This window comes from Lacerta agilis, chromosome 10 (genome assembly GCF_009819535.1).
Source record: "Lacerta agilis isolate rLacAgi1 chromosome 10, rLacAgi1.pri, whole genome shotgun sequence".
NCBI classification, from domain to species: domain Eukaryota; kingdom Metazoa; phylum Chordata; class Lepidosauria; order Squamata; family Lacertidae; genus Lacerta; species Lacerta agilis.
The window spans coordinates 28,134,649-28,152,020 of NC_046321.1; the positions used below are offsets into that span (position 1 = coordinate 28,134,649).

At 45.7% G+C, this 17,372-nt stretch overlaps 1 protein-coding gene across 1 annotated transcript; it reads right to left on the reverse strand.

Annotated features, from left to right (window-relative positions):
- Positions 1 to 28: 28 nt before the first annotated feature.
- On the reverse strand, positions 29 to 15,187 carry CBX7 (chromobox 7). Its single transcript, XM_033162265.1, has 6 exons — positions 14,970 to 15,187; positions 12,612 to 12,655; positions 6,285 to 6,350; positions 5,245 to 5,311; positions 4,240 to 4,576; positions 29 to 276 (listed from the first exon to the last, which is right to left on the reverse strand). Exons 1-6 carry the CDS (start codon positions 15,036 to 15,038, stop codon positions 119 to 121), a joined length of 741 nt encoding a protein of 246 aa, XP_033018156.1. The 5' UTR covers positions 15,039 to 15,187; the 3' UTR covers positions 29 to 118.
- Positions 15,188 to 17,372: the final 2,185 nt, after the last annotated feature.

A 17,372-nucleotide genomic window follows, 5' to 3' on the forward strand; every position in this document is an offset into this window, starting at 1 on the left:
AACACACACACACACACACACACACAAATGAAAAACAAAACGAAAAAGAAACAGAAATCTCCCGAGCATGAAGAAAAGAAAAACGATGAAATAATAATAATAATAGAAAAATGCAGATTCAGAACGGGATGCTCCTGTCTCGGAAGAAGCCCTCTGCCATTTGTGCTTCTCTGAAAGTCACGGTAATGGAGTTTGCTGTGATGTCTGTCACTGTCACTTCATTTGGCGGCAGGGCGGGGCTCCAGGAAAGATTGCCTTCTGCTGCCTCGGAGCTCACTGTGGAAGAGGAAGGAGGAAAGAGAACAGCACGTGAGAGGGAGGGGAAAACGGGAAACCAACAGGAATCAACAATCTTGTTCTCATGGAACAGGCTGGCCAACTACGAACTGACACAAAGGGCGGGGGGCGGAGCAAACACACAGTCACAGTCACAGACCAATAAATATGTGGCCTATGCAAACCACCTCAAACCCACTTTACAGGCTATAGGATTGAGACCTGCCCACACCTGCTTATTCACTAAGCCAGTGGTTTTCAACCAGTCTGCCATGGCACCCTGGGGTGCCTTGAATGATGGTCAGGGGTGCTGCGGGCAACAATGGCCTCTGTCCCTTCCCTCCCTTCCTCTGATACCCTCATGTCTCTGCCTCCCAAAAGCTTACACAGATGTTTGTGGCAGCAGCTCTGGCTACAAGCTCCCCAGGTGAATGGTGCCTCTGGGGCTGGCCAGGGGGTGCTTCCCAGGCTCCTGTGGGGTAGGGCAAGGAGGCACCTCTATGGCAGCACAAGAGACCAGGGGCAGCTGCCTGCAGGACTCCCAAGGAGAGGAGGCTGAGGGAACACTCCACAAGGGAGGGTGTTCGAGAAAGGGTGGGAGCTTGGCAGCTCTGCAGGCAAGGGGTGACATAACTGGGCTGCTGAGCCCCACAGGGGTGCTGCAGAAAGGAGGTAGTTGGTCAAGGGAATTGTGGACCCAAAAAGGTTGAAAAAACCTCTGCACTAAGCAAATCCTCTCACTTAGAAGGGATATAGTTTGGCATTGGGTTTACACTGTGCAACAAACCAAGGAGATATTTTCCAGATGCTTGTTATATGAAAAAGATTTCGCCACAGAGCAGTTAAAAGGAGATGCTGTGCTTTCCAAACCCCTCAAAATGAGTTTCCTTTTAGTGTCAAGTGGGAATTTACATTTCCTCTCCTTCACAGGAGTTTCAAAACACATTTATTTACCCATATGGCCTCAGCAACAGCTGACAATGAGGGGCCCACTTCCTAGACTTCTCATTTTGGACCTTGTACATAAAAAAGCAGCAGCAATAATCCCACCCCCATGCCAAAAGAGATACATGGAGAGGGGAGGGAGGCCTCCAACTTCTCTTATTTACCTGTTCTGCACCCTCCTGTCCCACCTGGGAATGGAAAGTGGGCCCTTTAACTGGGTATTCCTGGTTTCTCTCTCGGATATCTGAGGTGTGTCTACTCTCACCTGAGAAAGGCTCCATTTCTCCCCGACACTACCCGGGATTCCACATGTGTGCTCACGTTGAAGGGAGAATAAAAAAAATAAGGTTTACATTTCTCTAGTAGAATTTGTCAGCTACACCTCAAGGGGCTTCACAATGAAAGCTACAATGGAAGGCTCCAAAGTACCCAACAAAATGCAAGCAGCCATATTGTGTTATTGGGACTTGAGAAGAACTAGTCAACATCTTGGGCTTGCAGCTGCATATAATCTAAACCCCACTTTGCTCTTTCCAAACCAACTGTGCAAAAAGTGCAAAAATCAACACAGATGGACACTACTGTCATATGCCTGTTTTATTTATTAGGATATTCATATACCACTATTCATTATTTTTTTTAAAAAAATCAGAGCGGTTTGAAACCATCATACACAAAACCCTACAGAAAACCATATAAAAATTTAAAATCAGAGGTCAAGTAACAATTACAGAAGGGTATTTTCTGAACTGCAACCATGAGCTTGGCAGCATTTCTACCTCCAGCGATTATCTTCTGCTTTCCCCGCCTGTCACTGTGGGGAACCGCAGGCAGAGGGGGCCAAATGCAGCCCTTGAAACTACCCCCAGGCCACACCCCTTCACTAGCCCTGCCTCACACCCCAAGTACTCCCTCCCTCCATATTTATTTATAATGAAACATAACAAACTATAATAACAGATGCCAAATAAAATAGCAAAAATATGAGAGACTATCTAGAACTAAACATGTAGGAACAAACTTCCACACCAAACTCACACATAATAAATTAGTATCCCAAGGTCCCTACATTTTTTTTTTAAAAATAAGTTTTCTAGGCCTAAAAGTTGCGAAGGTAGGCTTTACCATCTACAGACAATGCCTGTTGAAACTTTAGAAGCCACAATTTACATGCACTTGACTTTAAAGTCCTTCTTGGATGGGCAAAGCTCCCTGACTAGCAGATGTAAAATAAGTTATTTTTAGTGAAGCAAGTTTGCTTCATTTGCATATATGCAAGTTGTAGAATGCAGCTTTCTTGGCACATGATCCAGTTTTCCACAGGAACATTCCCCCCCCCCCCCCCAAGGATGGAGCCCATACAAACCTCCTGGTGAGGATGGCACACTGGGTTTCAACAGTTAGAGGTAGGTAGCCGTGTTGGTCTGCCATAGTCAAAACAAAATAAAAAATAAAAATATTCCTTCCAGTAGCACCTTAGAGACCAATTAAGTTTGTTCTTGGTATGAGCTTTCGTGTGCATGCACACTTCTTTCGTGCATGCACACGAAAGCTCATACCAAGAACAAACTTAATTGGTCTCTAAGGTGCTACTGGAAGGAATTTTTTATTATTATTTTGTTTTGGGTTTCAACAGTACCACTTAGCCCTCCAAGCATAGCTGTCAACCCTCCCTGCTGTTTCCCAATGCTATAATAAGGGAATTCCCCACAAAAAAAGGGAAAGGTTGACAGCTATGCCTCCAAGCAATGCATGTGTGTGAAGATCACTATAAAAGCTCTCCAACACAGAAAGTGTTCCTCTACTTAAAAAGAGACTTCCTATATACACTAGGAGGTTTATATGCATTTTATAGCAATCTAGGCTTTCCTTCGTGAAGCCCAAATGATATGGTTCAGCTGAGGGTGTGTAAACCGGGGAAGGACCACCAACCCAAAGACCAGACGTGGCTCCTTCCAAATACAGTCGTACCTTGGTTCTCGAACGCCTTGGTACTCGTATGTTTTGGCTCCCAAAAGCTGCAAACCTGGAAGTGTTCCAGTTTGCGAACATTTTTTGGAAGCTGAACATCCAACACAGCTTCTGCTTGACAGCAGGAAGCTCCTGCAGCCAATTGGAAGCCGCACCTTGGTTTTCGAACGGTTTCCGGAGTCGAACGGACTCCCGGAACAGATTAAGTTTGAGAACCAAGGTACCACTGTAATTTTTTGGGCCTGAGGTGACTTCAGCACATGGTTCTTGAAGGGTTTGCTACAAGTCCACCACAAAAAATAGCTACCCCCAGTACAGATTGATCTCTGTTAGATATCCTTTGCAATACCCACTAGCCCTCCCCTGAGCTACAATTCCCAAGGTTTTCAGTAAATAACTCTTAAACCACTTTAAATATGTAGCATAGATATACACCCAAGAGACCACAGGGAGGTGGGGAGAAACGTCTCTACCAACATGGCTTCTTCTTCTTCTTCTGCGATGGTCACCCACAGTAAGAACCAAGACAAGAAACGCCAGCTGTCATTAAGAAGCCTTGCAGAACACCAAACCGGAAGTATGACATTAAACGCTTCCTATTGTGGGAATTTCAATCTACGATTGCGGCTTTGGCAGGAGAGAGGCAGCGCTGCCTGCACAGACCCTGCTGGTCTGCCTGACTAGTGAAAAAATGGCATGGAAACAAACGCCACTGAAAAGTGTCGAGTGGTGATCAGATTCAGAGTGTCTACTAACCAAACACTCAGGGTTGTCTCCATCTAAGCCAAACGCAGCTGAAATCAATGGACTTGACTAACTTAAGCCCATTGGTTTCTAAAGGTCTGCTCCGAGTAGGACTTAGCTGGGAACAATCCTAGATCTGAGATTTCCCCCTTCAGGTCAACCTGCAGGGGTAGCTGGCAAATAAAGGGTTACCCCCCCCCCAAATGGCATGCAAGGTGTGCAACAGTTAAGAGAGGAACCTGGATGCCCAAGCAAGTGAGATGAGATGGGCTCTACCTAGCTGGGGGTGTTGCCAGCGCTTACCCTCTTTGCTGGCAGGTTGAGTGGCCTCATCCCAGTTGCTGGGGGTCTGCCTCTCCTCCAACGCCACTGGCTCCTTCAGGAAGAACTCCCGCCGGCGGTTCCGATTCTCCAGGCTCGCCATGCGGGTGAACTTCTTCCTCGAAAGGCGCAGGTACTTCTGGTTCTTGCTCTGCTTCCGGAGCGGGAAGGGCAAGACAGTTGCCCCACTCTTCTCGGGCAGCTCAGTCTGCCCTCCCTTGGCTAGGCTGTTTCCTCCTCCCCCAAACCGCCGGGACAGAGAAAAGCAGAGTTTCTCTTTCCCTTTGTGTGCGCTTCGCAGGTCCATGCTATACAGCCTCTGCAAACAAAGGGGGGGGGAATCACAATTCTGCAAATGCCCCTGTATTTCTATGAACACCTGTAGCCATAGAACCATAACATCCTCGAAGAACTAGCTCAATATGCTCTTCACCTTATTATATATGTGTGTACACACACACTAATAATAATTATTTACACAGAAGCAAAAAAACTGTAATGGAGAATGATCAACAGGAGCGGAACACATTAAGCATTGTTTTGAACACACGATAGTGTGCAATGCATCTTTCTGATGGGAAAGATTAAGCCAAACTAGAGATCTGTAGGTTAACTTAACCTTAAAATGTGTACACAGTGATTCTTACATTTTAAGGAAAAATGTCTTGTTTTAATCATAGCTTCAAGATTTGGAGCCGGTGAGCTGTGTTCAGAACCATGATTTGACATTAATTGCACTGATTGTTTTGGCCTTGGTGGTTGGGGGTGAACCTTGTGTTTTTTCTTGTTATGTTTGCTTCTTTTCTTTTTCTGTCAGCCGCTTTCAGCAACTCCTTTGTGGAGGGACAAGCAGGGCATATATTTTCAAAATGAATGTAGAAGTACTTAAAATATATATATAAGCATGTAGTGGATAGCTCAGTCAGTACAGCAATGCTGGGGGGGCTTCAGAACGGACAGTGTAATTCAATAAACTTGAGTCCTTACCTGCAGCAAAAGACGTTTTGGTTTGGGGCCTCTCTTCCTGTAACCTGAGGCACGATCTTTCTCTTCCCTGAGGAGACAGAAGATACCTAGCAATTCCATTTGTTAACACAGCAAGAGCACCAATAAGGCCATTTGTTGATCCAGGTTATTTAAGGCATATCACAGAGCTGCTGCTTGTGCAAATACAAATCATAGTGGAGAAGGGAGGACTTTCATTTGGCTTGGGTTGGTAGTTGGAGCTGTTCTTTCCCCCCACAACCTAATTCAGTAATGCTTAACAGAGTCGATACCTACCTGCTAATACAAGCGACAACTGGGATCGACAGTTCGGTGCATGCAAGCACACAAGCAGACACAAAACCCTACGTGATGGATACCACAGCCTAAAGCCGGCTTACGCTGCTGGTTTCTTTGAAACCATTAAGCGTAGTTTTGTGGTTCACACACAACAGGAAGCTCTGGTTAACTGCTATGTCCTGCCTTGTTTTGTTGCTGGTTCAAAGGGTGGGAGTGAAAGGAAAGGGACTGAGTACATTCACACATAGCTTGTGCATACCCTGCTTGAGCAAGTCAGGATTTTCAGCTTAGTGTTATGTGCTAATGCAACCAATGGTAATTCCCATTGGGCTAGTTAAGATACTGATATTTTAGACCCTAACTAAACATTATGGGAAGACACATGGCTGCTGCTGGCATACATCTATCCAACATGGGTTGGTGGCACATATTTATTTTCCTTGTAACATGCAGTCCAGGCAGCTAGGAATATTGTCATTTGTCTTATTGTTGGGCAGGTGAAGAGGCTGCAGCATATTCTGGGAACTCTTCACACTGGGGTGCTCTCAGGTAATTGAGCCATAGCACAGAAGCCTCAGTTCAGCTGGGTGCCTGCTCTTTAGAATAAAGAGCTTAATTATTAGCTCTCCTTGCCTTGAAAGGGGAAGAGAGAAACTCTCGAGCCAACCTGACCATGGTAGGTCTCTTTGATGCAAGGCCTCTTGTTTTAACCTCTCCCCAAAATAAAAAGGAAATATTCTTACTTCTCTTCATAAGCCATCACCAGGCGAGGGTCAAGAATGTGATCCTCTGGCTCCCATGTGCTGTATCTAAGAGGAAAAATGTCAAGAGAAAACCATCAAATGGTTTCTGGTCAAGTAGGGTGTCGCTAGCACTGTCAAGGTTCTAGCACTTACCCCCTTATCAACTGGAGACTACAATCCACTCAACAGCTGAATAATAAAGTATTTGCGTTTCCCACCCAAGGGTTCTGCCAATAAATTCTTAAAATAAAATTTATACCATACCCTTCTACTTCCATACATGGAATGGATCAAGTAAGTGACCATCCTTCTTTGAAAAATGGGGATCATAAACTCTCTGTTCTTCAACTATAGTCTCCTCAGTCTTAAATCTGCCTGTTGCAGCCAACAGAAAACCGGATTCCCACAAAACGTCTCCTATGCAGAACCCTGTGCATTTTACCAGCTTATTCTTTCAATGGCAGGATCTTACTAGGCTACTAGATTACTACTACAGTGTTTCTTGCCTGCGTAGTTAATGACTTTAGAGCTGTGAAGTATGATTCATTAAAGCTTTTTCTTTTTTAAAGAATTCAGAAACTGATCTCTGAACACATGGTACTTTAGAAGTATTTTTACCCTTCCTGTCAATCAACTATGGTTCCAGAAGGTGGCATAAAACTTAAAAACCAACACAAAATACAATACAAAGCCACCCAGCAGGGAAGAGAAACAAATTCCAACCAGGAAATCCATCATAGGCTTCAGGCAGGCAGGAAGATGGCAGGGAAAAGAGACAGAATGAATGAAAGAAAAAACAAACACTGTGACCACATTTCCTGTGTTGGATACATACATAGAATGGCCCTCTGAAGATGATTTAAATGCCCAGGTAGACATATTTGGGAGAAGGCCATTCTTAAGATACCCTAACCCATATTGCTTTTATGGCAAATTAAAAAATCAAAAAATCAAAGCTGTTGTTGTTGTTCAGTCGTTCAGTCGTGTCCGACTCTTCGTGACCCCATGGACCAGAGTACGCCAGGCACCCCTATCCTCCACTGCCTCCCGCAATTTGGCCAAACTCATGCCAGTCGCTTCGAGAACACTGTCCAACCATCTTATCCTCTGTTGTCCCCTTCTCCTTGTGCCCTCCATCTTTCCCAACATCAGGGTCTTTTCCAGGGAGTCTTCTCTTCTCATGAGGTGGCCAAAGTACTGGAGCTTCAACTTCAGGATCTGCCCTTCCAGTGAGCACTCAGGGCTGATTTCTTTAAGGATGGATATGTTTGATCTTCTTGCAGTCCATGGGACTCTCAAGAATCTCCTCCAGCACCATAATTCAAAAGCATCAATTCTTCAACGATCAGCCTTCTTTATGGTCCAGCCCTCACTTCCATACATTACTACTGGGAAAACCATAGCTTTAACTATACGGACCTTTGTCGGGAAGGTGATGTCTCTGCTTTTTAAGATGCTATCTAGGTTTGTCATTGCTTTCCTCCCAAGAAGCAGGCGTCACCATTTGCAGTGATCATGGAGCCCAAGAAAGTGAAATCTCTCACTGCCTCCATTTCTTCCCCTTCTATTTGCCAGGAGGTGATGGGACCAGTGGCCATGATCTTAGTTTTTTTGATGTTGAGCTTCAGACCACATTTTGCGCTCTCCTCTTTCACCCTCATTAAAAGGTTCCTTAATTCCTCCTCACTTTCTGCCATCAAGGTTGTGTCATCAGCATATCTGAGGTTGTTGATATTTCTTCTGGCAATCTTAATTCTCCTTCAGGGATCACTGCCTTGTCATGGCGAAGGGGCTTGAATAACCCAGGGAAGCTATGAGCTATGCCATGCAGGGCCACCCAAGATGGACAGGTCATAGCGGAGAGTTTAGACTAAATGTGATCCACCTGGAGAAGGAACTGGCAAGCCACTCCAGTATCCCTGCCAAGAAAACTCCATGGACAAAGACAACAGGCATATAAAATCAAAGCTAGCCTGTTGAATTTATGCTCAAACTATAAGACATTACAGTTTCTATGAAGACGCTACAGATTCTACAGTATACTTCACATGGCTCACCATCATCAACTGTATTCTGTGTCAGTGGGTACTTCCAAACATAGCAGCTCCATGTACAGTACATTACTGTAATCTAGCCTGGATGCCATCAGAGAATTAATTCTGATATATATTAATTATGAGATACACACACACACAGAGCAATGCTAATAGATGTTTATGGCTCACTGCGATGTGCAGAACCAGGCCAGTGTGATTGCAAGAGGAGAGGATGTTGCAGGTGCTGATGGCGTCAAGGTGAACATTAAGTTTTTAACACATTAGGGAGGTGACAAATCTTTGGTAGTAAAAGTTATTTTGACAAGAGCTGCTGTTTATGCCACAGGTATAATTTCTTCTAAATGTTACACAAAATGTGTAAAAAAAAAAAAAAGATAAGAGAGGGAGGAGGTGGGGAATGTGTTAATAGCTGCTTATAGAAAATAATTCGAGGTGGCTTTAGTAACTTTGCCACCCCATGTTATCTTGTAAGCCGGTAGCAGTTTTATGACTGCACAGTGGAAAGGAAAAAAGTCTATGCAGATATGTATGATGAAATGGCAGTTATTTATATTTCTTTTGGTATGAAAAACATTCTGCAAACAGGGTTTATGCTTTAAAGAAAAACTATATATATAATATACACAGACAGGGTAGCAGTCAATTAAGTTTGACTCTGAAAGTAGACCTATGGAAATTAATGGACTTAACATGGATATGTCCATTCATTTCAGTGGGTCTACTTGAGTAGAACTTAGCTGAATTCCCCCCCCCCACAGACACACACAGTTGCAGCACCCACACGTCAAAGTAAGCCATAAATCATTTCTCACGAGCCAACTGCATACAACTGCTCCTCCCTGCTTGTACTGGGGAGAAACAAAGCATGATCCCTTGTTCAAACCTGGTGCTAAGCCATGGATTGTGGCTCATTTCTCTCCAGGACAAGCAGGGAAGAGCACAGCAGGCCTATTTGGAACAAGCCACAGTTTATGGTGTGCCCTGATGCACAAACCAGGTCAGTGGGAAGACTGCAACAGAAGATAATGTAGGTTTTCTCCACATTTACTTTTCTAAAACAATAATATTGAGATTATCTTTCTGAAGCAGCAAACAAACAAACAAACAAACCCTTCCATTCTGGTGACCTGTCAAAGAGGAAGGATTAGAAGATGAACCTCAGAGGCAGCGTAGGATCAGGACCTGAGAGGATCTCAGCTTTAATCCTCAGGAATTGACTTTCTGGGCACCCTTAGGCAAATTCCCATCTCTCCAAGTTACCACAGCTTTTTCTTGCCAAGCTGAAAGGCAGGATATAAATATATATATTTTTAAATAAATAAATTGCTCAGCCTTGATTTCTCCTGCAATGTGAAATGGAAAAAACCCAGCAGCTGACTCCCACATGCTTGCCTTGCAGCAGGCAATTTTTTTTTTACCTGCCCTGAGGCTTTAGGGAATGAGGTGTGATGTTAAATAAGTCAATACATTTACTTCTGAAGATGTCTCTCACATCCAGCTCTCAGGGGGAGGGCAAGGTTATAAATAGCTTACATCGCCAGCTTCGTTTTTCATTAATTCTTATTCAGTCCTCATCATTAGCCCAACCTCTACCTCCCAGTAAGAGCTCTTCCAGCCTGCTGTACGACCAAAAAGTTACCAAACCAGAAGAATAAAAAACGCAAGCTGAGCAAATGTTGTGCTTGCTTTCTACCTCCTTGCTGCACAGAATTTTGCCATTTGTTTTAAGCTGCGAGGGAAAGAGAGGCTAAGGATTCCTTACAGAAGGCAGCGGAGCTGGCAAGCGTTTTGGGGGTGGGGGAGAGAAGAAGAGTAACGGATAGGGAATGTATTATAATTAGATCTTTTTTAAAAAAATGTCCTATGGGTGTTGCCCATTCCTCTGCAGTTTAGCTTCTTGCTTGACTGCAGTGAGAAAACACTGCATACAGTATAGAAAAACATTGCAGCTCGGCACACGTAGACACACACACACACACACACACAGGGAGAGAGAGAGGCCAGACTGCAGCAGAACTGCAGACCACGCATTCTGGAAAATACAAGTCACATGATTGCCTTCCTCCTCCCCCCCTTCAAACCCAAGTTGTAAACAAGCTTGCAGCTGACTCAGAGCCATAACCCTTCAAATCCCTGGCTCTGAGCTCCTATGGGTGGGGCATGCAGGCCATTTTTTATTATTATTAAAACATGGTTTGGAAAAGGCATACAGAAAATCAGGAGGAAAGGAAGAGAGCATGAGCAGGGAAAAGACTGGGGAGGAGAGAGGCCAAACAGTTTGAAACATAACCATTTGCCTGCTTTTTTCAAGCCACAGTGGAAGAACTGGCACAAAACCGGGAAGGGTTATGGAGTAAGATGCAACGCAGACACACAGAGATATTATGCAGGTATCAAAAATTGAGGAAAAGATGAACAGGAATGTGTTAGAATGAACGGGTGCATAGATGGGGGGTGCTGTACATTGCTCATTGTTTTCAACATATATCCAGTGGCAATCAAGAAAATGAACAAAAAATATTTGTAGCAGTATTATAAGCACAGCTATGACCTTCATGTTCTTAAAAGAAATCATCAGTCAATCTTCAGAATGGTTTGTTCATTTATTGGTGGATTTAAGAAGCCCTTATTTTTTCAGTCCCAGGAAAAGCTATGAGATCATCATATCCTTATTTTAGGGTTTGTTTCACTATGGAGCTTGAGGGTGGAGGGAGATGGAGCAGTGGAAGACTGCTATGTGGAACTTAAAGAGTGCCACTGAAAAACAGTGGAAAATCACCATGGATTAGGAAACAGCAATAGTATGATGTGACTAACGGATAAATCCAGCCAAACTCTAATTTGAAGCCATCTTGGGGGAAGTGTTTAGCTAATGAGCTTGACAACACCATGTTGTCAGCAGCAGCACACATTGTTAATATAGAAGACAGAACGTATGGTCAGGACACATCTCTCTTACCGGTCCAAAAAGGGTTTTTTCTTTTCTTTTTTTGCTGTGGCTACACAGAGCTCAGAGCGAGCAGTTAGGTGGATACGCTCTGCTCTGTTTTTGCAGAGCGGCTATATTCTTGCAAGTTATTAAATTGCAACTTCTGGATTGCATCTGACATGAACAGGCACTTAGCCCCTTCTCAATCATTTCATTAAAACGGGGTGGGGGGTGGGGCTGTGCCCCTCTGGATGCTGCTGAACTACAACTTCCACCATCACTGGCCACGTTGGGAGCTGGAGTCCGAACAACATCTTGGAGATATCCAGTTCCCACATACCCCTGCATTAAAATATGCAAGATACTACTCTGCCCGCACTATAATCCCACATGGGTAGAAGAAAGACGATGCCTCCCCATTGCAATGCAGTTTCCTCTGGGGAGGCATTAACTAGCAATAAACACCAGGCATCAAACTTGCAGCTGTTTAAGCGACATCTCGGTAGAAACACTTCTGAAAGAAATAACGAGTGGCAGGTACTGCCTCATCCAAAAGGAGGGGTGAGGGGAGCATTATGCAGCCAAACGTATGTTTATTAATACCTCACTGGAAGTTTATTGTCAGGTATCCACAAACCCACTCAGGTGGATTAGGGGCAAATGCACCCAGCCCTCTGAACAGCAGCACTGTAAAGATATATTGCAGCATTTTGCAGCTATAATGAGGAGCCTTATTTTCACTGCAGTTTTTGATCAGGTGAAAAAGCAGTGCTCCTTCTCTTCTTCATACTGCCCCCCCCCCCATATGAGAGGTGACTGTGCCCCTCTCCCAAGTCCTCTGTACGCACTAGAGAATGCTGCAGAGAAGGGGACATTGCTACCGACCACAAATAATGGCTCGGTGCTAAGCCAACATTTGTGGACCCCTGTTTACTGTTCTGCCGTTACTCTACTGGAGTTGGAGCAAACACAACGTACTTCTTCATTCCTTAGATCTGTATCCCGTGCTCTCTATAAAGACTTGAAGAGCAACTATTTCCTTGGGACTACTCCTGTGATTTCTTTTTTTTTTTTAGAAGACTTAAGTTCAAGGTATCTTTAGGGTTCCAGAGGAAAAGGAGCCACCTACTAATGAACTAACTGTTTCCATCACCACTCCAAGGATACGTATTTGAAGGAAATGTTTAAGAAATTAGAACTCTTGGCTAAACAGGGCCAGGAAGGGAAGTAAGGAAAGAAAGAATGATGTTCCTTTTGGAAGTGGGGTCAACAAGAAACAAAACACAGAGGACAGATAATTAACACAAATGCAGCTTTATAAATATATACCCCAGCACTTACTTGGGGGGCCATCCTTTCCATTTCACAAGATATTCCACTTTACCCTATGGGAGGGAAAGGAGAGACAAAAGAAAAAACAAAATCAGTAACTGAAAAAAGTAAAGTAAATTGGGTTGGCAGGATGTGAACCATAATAAATCCCTTCACAAATTTCAACTTGTCCATTTCCTCACATTGGAAATTTAAGCATCTCTTCACTGAGCTACATCCCTAGGTAGGTTTGCCATGCAGACCTAAGCAATGGCCCTTTTTCAAGAGGGTCTTCTTCCAGAACGATCAGCTACAAAGCATATACAAAGACCCAATAGAATGACGAATCAAAGCATATACACACAATTAAGAAGGAAGGCTTAAGAACTGGAAAGAAAAATATCCTTTTTAAAGATATTCTGTAGGATCCTGCTGCATTGCTTGCTCAATACTGTATCTGTCTGTCTTGCTCTTCTCATTCCCTCACCTACGAAACAACACCTCTCTCTTGGCATGTAAGCTCTCTACTTACAGCATTCTATAATATGACGGATCACATGTCATCTTCTAGATGGTCTAATCTCATAAAAATGAATGGAAATGGAGCCTGTGGCTGGGCTACAGGAATGGCTCTCAATGTCTCAGGGAGACCTATCCAGGTAGCTGCTGGGGGAGGTATCATTTCCCACCCCACCCTGTTTACACATCCTCATTGACCCACAATAAAGAATGCCAGCCTACCTGTCAATTTAATACAGAAGGTTTTGTTCCTCTGCTGCATGATCATCAAGCCAACCCTAAAGTTATGGTTTCAGTTCCTACCATACATGGATGGATAAGGAAGGCAGGGGGAATAAATACCGAACAATCAGCAGCATTCAGAGATATTATAAGAGCTCTGAGCTAGTATGATGTGATACCGTTCTTTCTGTCCCTGTGACAGTTGTTTCCAAAGTGCATAACTCATCCCCTCTAGGAAGGACTGTGAAGATGCATAAGACCAGGAGGACAAAAAATGGGGGGGGGGAGACCCACCACCTATGATTGTCATAAATTTTAAGTATGGTGCTATTTCCATTTCCAGAATGGGTTGCCTTAACTTGCAAAAGTCAAGGGAAGGTTCCCAACCCTCTGATGTGAAATTATACATCTAGGGACAGTAACAACGCAATCTTAACCATGTCTGCTCAGAAGTAACTCGTTCTGAATTTAATGGGGCTTACTCCAGAGTAAGTAATGTTAGGACTGCACCCCAAGTCACCCAAATGTCAAGATGTCCACAGTCTCTCAATGTCCAAGTTGTTGAGCAAGCCCTTCATTACAGAGAGATGGGTGGTAGTCATATTTTCCATTGCAAAACGATGGGCTGGCGGCCCCTAAGAAACTGATAGCACAGAGACCCCCCCCCCAAAAAAAAGGCAGATAAAGCATACAGTGAATCTCTCACTTGAAATGAATGGCCTAAACAACAAGGCAAAGCTCTGAGAAGAACACCACCAAGTCCATGCAATAACACTCAGATGTTCCAGCGCCCATCTCAAGTTTCAGTCATGCCTTTGGTGCCAACCACCATGTATTTAAAGCTGGAAGGGCTTCCAGGAGACCCAACCCGTTTCTCCTTCCCACAGGAGTGGAAATGAGGGAAGTGGAGGAAATGGTTCAAACTGAGGAGTAGGGGCTTTGTGAATGCGACACCCGCTAACTCTAACGGGCATGTTGGATGTTTTTCCTCCAGGAGAACTCCTTCTACTGCAACACCTCCACTTTACTATGGGGGCAAGTAAGGTTCCAAAGTGAGCCTAAGGGTGTGCAATCTAAACGCACACTTGCCGCTGACCTGCGAGTAAGCCTCGTTGAAGTCAATGGCATTTACTTCCCAGTAGAAACAGGCAGAGCAACACTGGGCGAAGTCATGCCCCCTGTGTTCGCCCTCCAGCAAGGGGTCCCAACCGGTGGAAACCATTCATGCCAATCACCACGACTGCTACACAACCTGGCCTGGAGCATGACAGCCAACCCATGCCCATGCCTTCAGGGGAGGGAGAGTGACATGGGCTTCACTGCCGCCCCCTGGCGGCGGGATAACGAGACGCTCCGCCGCCACGCCCCCCTTACTCGCACCGTGGCATGCGTATGAGATGTGGGGCGTGGGGGTGGGAAGCATACGATGCCGAGCTGTTACTTATAGCACACCACCACTCCTAGAGGCTTCTCATAGGCGAGGAGGAGCCGCTGTGACCCCTGCCTAGGAGTCAGTTACCCAGAGGAGGCTTAGAAATAGAAATCAAAACGGGGCCCGCGTGCCTCCCTCCTATTTGACCGCTGTTTGCAGCCGGAGTGGGGTGGGGGGGGGGAGAGCACGAGTGGGGAGAGGCCAGCAGAACCCACCTTCCTTATGCGCTTCTTCCTGATGCTTTCCACCGCAAACACCTGCTCCCCGATAGCGGAAAGCTCCATACAGGGAGAAGACGGCGAGGAGGAGGAGGAAGCGAAGGCGGCAGCTCGCGGATTCAGTGCTGCGTGGCGCGGGCTCCTGATTTTGCTGCTGTTGCTGCAGCTCTCGCGCTTACTTACTCCACACTCACACGCGCGGCGGTGTGTGTTGGGGGGGGGAGAGAGATAGAGACGCACGCACACCCCTCGCGCGCTCAGGCACGCCGCCGCCGCTAACGTTCCATTTTAGAACCTGCGCAACATTTTCCCAGGCGCGCGCGCTAGTGAGAGCAGCGTCCCCGCCCTCCTTTTCTCGCGAGCGCCGGCTGTCAGCGAGGCACTGAGCGCACGGAAGGAGCAGCCGCGCCAGCCTCAGACCTGATTGAGCGGCGGCTCCTCCTCCTCCTCTTCGCACACAACAAGTAACCTGCCCGAGAGCGCGAGATAAGTCCCAGCTCCTTGGCGCCCGGGCCTTTATTTGGCGCGCCCGCGCGAGCGAGCTGCTCCTCTCCGACGCTTCCTCCCTGCAGGCAGGGAAAAGAAGGGGCGAGCAAAAAGAGCATATGTTAGATGGAGCGATACATAGTAGGGGAGAGAGGGGAAGACTCGCGCGCACCGGTGCTTAAAGCTGGCGGCGCGCCTGGGAACCCTAGAGAGCAATAGCATTCTTATGCAGTACGCGCACCCGTGGCAGAGGCTGCTATCCTCTGCGCTTACCTTGGCGCGAGCTGCGGGGGAAAGAGGCCGTAGCTCAGCGGTTGAGCATTGGCTTTACACGCAGCGGGTCGCAGGTTCCAATCCGAGGCAGAACGGAGACGGATCCTGGAAGGAACCGCAGCTAAGTCAATACTGAGTTCAGTTGTATGGACCAATGGTCTGACTCGCTGTAAGCAGTTGCCTAAGTTCCTGCCCCACCGCTAGACTCTGGAGCTGACTTCTCTGAGCAAGCATGCGTAGGATCGCGTCGCACATGCAAAGGCGGCACCCGGGAGGGTCCCAGGGTTACTCAGACGCCATCGCCCCCGGTTTGTGTCCGCCACAGTCGTCGTCGCCCCCAACACCATCAGGGGATTTTCCTTTATAGAAGAGGGATCGCGAACCCTGTTAGGCCCCTTAGTCCCGTCCCCGCCAGGAGTATTTTTCGAGCAGAGTTTTTCAGCATGGCTAATTCTATAAAATTAATCTCAATGAGGGCTTCGTCGCGCAGCAGACGTGAGCTGCAAAGATTTGGCATCCTGCCGTCCTGTCATAGATCGGGTTGTGCTCTTACTGACCCTAATTCCAAGTAGCATCATATTTCCCTGCCTCAGTTTCCTGCTTCCTTGACACCTGTCACGCATCGCTTATTATTATTATTATTAAGCTACGTTGCAGACAGACATTCAACAGGTGGTGTTTTTCACTAACGGAAAAACATTTCTCGACACAAAAGTGTTCGTTATCTCACACGCGAATTTCATTCTTCCCGTTTGCAAGGTTCTCCGAGCAGTGAGGGTGGAAAACGTCAAGCATTCGTAGGTAGGCTCTGGACAATTGTTGTCAAAAGCCCGCCTATAAAGGTTCCGTTTGGAGGAATGTGCGCTTAGAAAACGAATAAGCCCCCCAGTACTACTCCCATGTGCTTTTTTATAAAGTTGGAACATTCTTTTTAAACATATCCCTATACAACGTTCCTATTGGTTCATTTCTACCCAGGGCCTTCCTTCCTTTGGCTTCATTGGCCCGTAGCTATGCTTGTTTTCTTTCCGTTCCCCATAATTGGTCGGCGTCGGTTAATTACTTCTCTTTTAATCGTGAAATTATCGCGGCCTTCGGGCTTGTCTTCGGGATTTGCGTGTGCTTGGTATTCTTAGACTCGCGAGCGGCGAACAATGAGGATTTGCATTTGAGCTGTTTTTCTAACAGGATTATTACCACATCATGGTAAGCAAAGGAGTTAGTAGCAAACTCGGTTTTTTTAAAGAAAAAAAAATTGGATGTGTGAATGAAAGTATAGTATGTATGTGTACACACACACAAGTTGCTGTCACTCAGAATTGTATTGGTTTTATATAGGGTTTTCCCCCTCTTTGATTGATTCTACACAATTAAGGTGGCTAGTTATGCAATGCCAACAGAGAAAAATCTACTTCATCAGATGCGTGAAATTTTATCCTGAGTTACAGGCCGATATATGCATGCACGTGATATTTTGCATTTATGTGTGTACACACAAATAACATTGGACAGCGTATGCCATAAATAGATTAGGCTCTAAGGTGCCACACAGGCGCTTGTTCATCTGGGATTTTTTTAGCCCAGAGGTCACATTTCCTCATGAGGAACCTTGAGACCAGGGGCATAGGGAGCTGCTTTGCC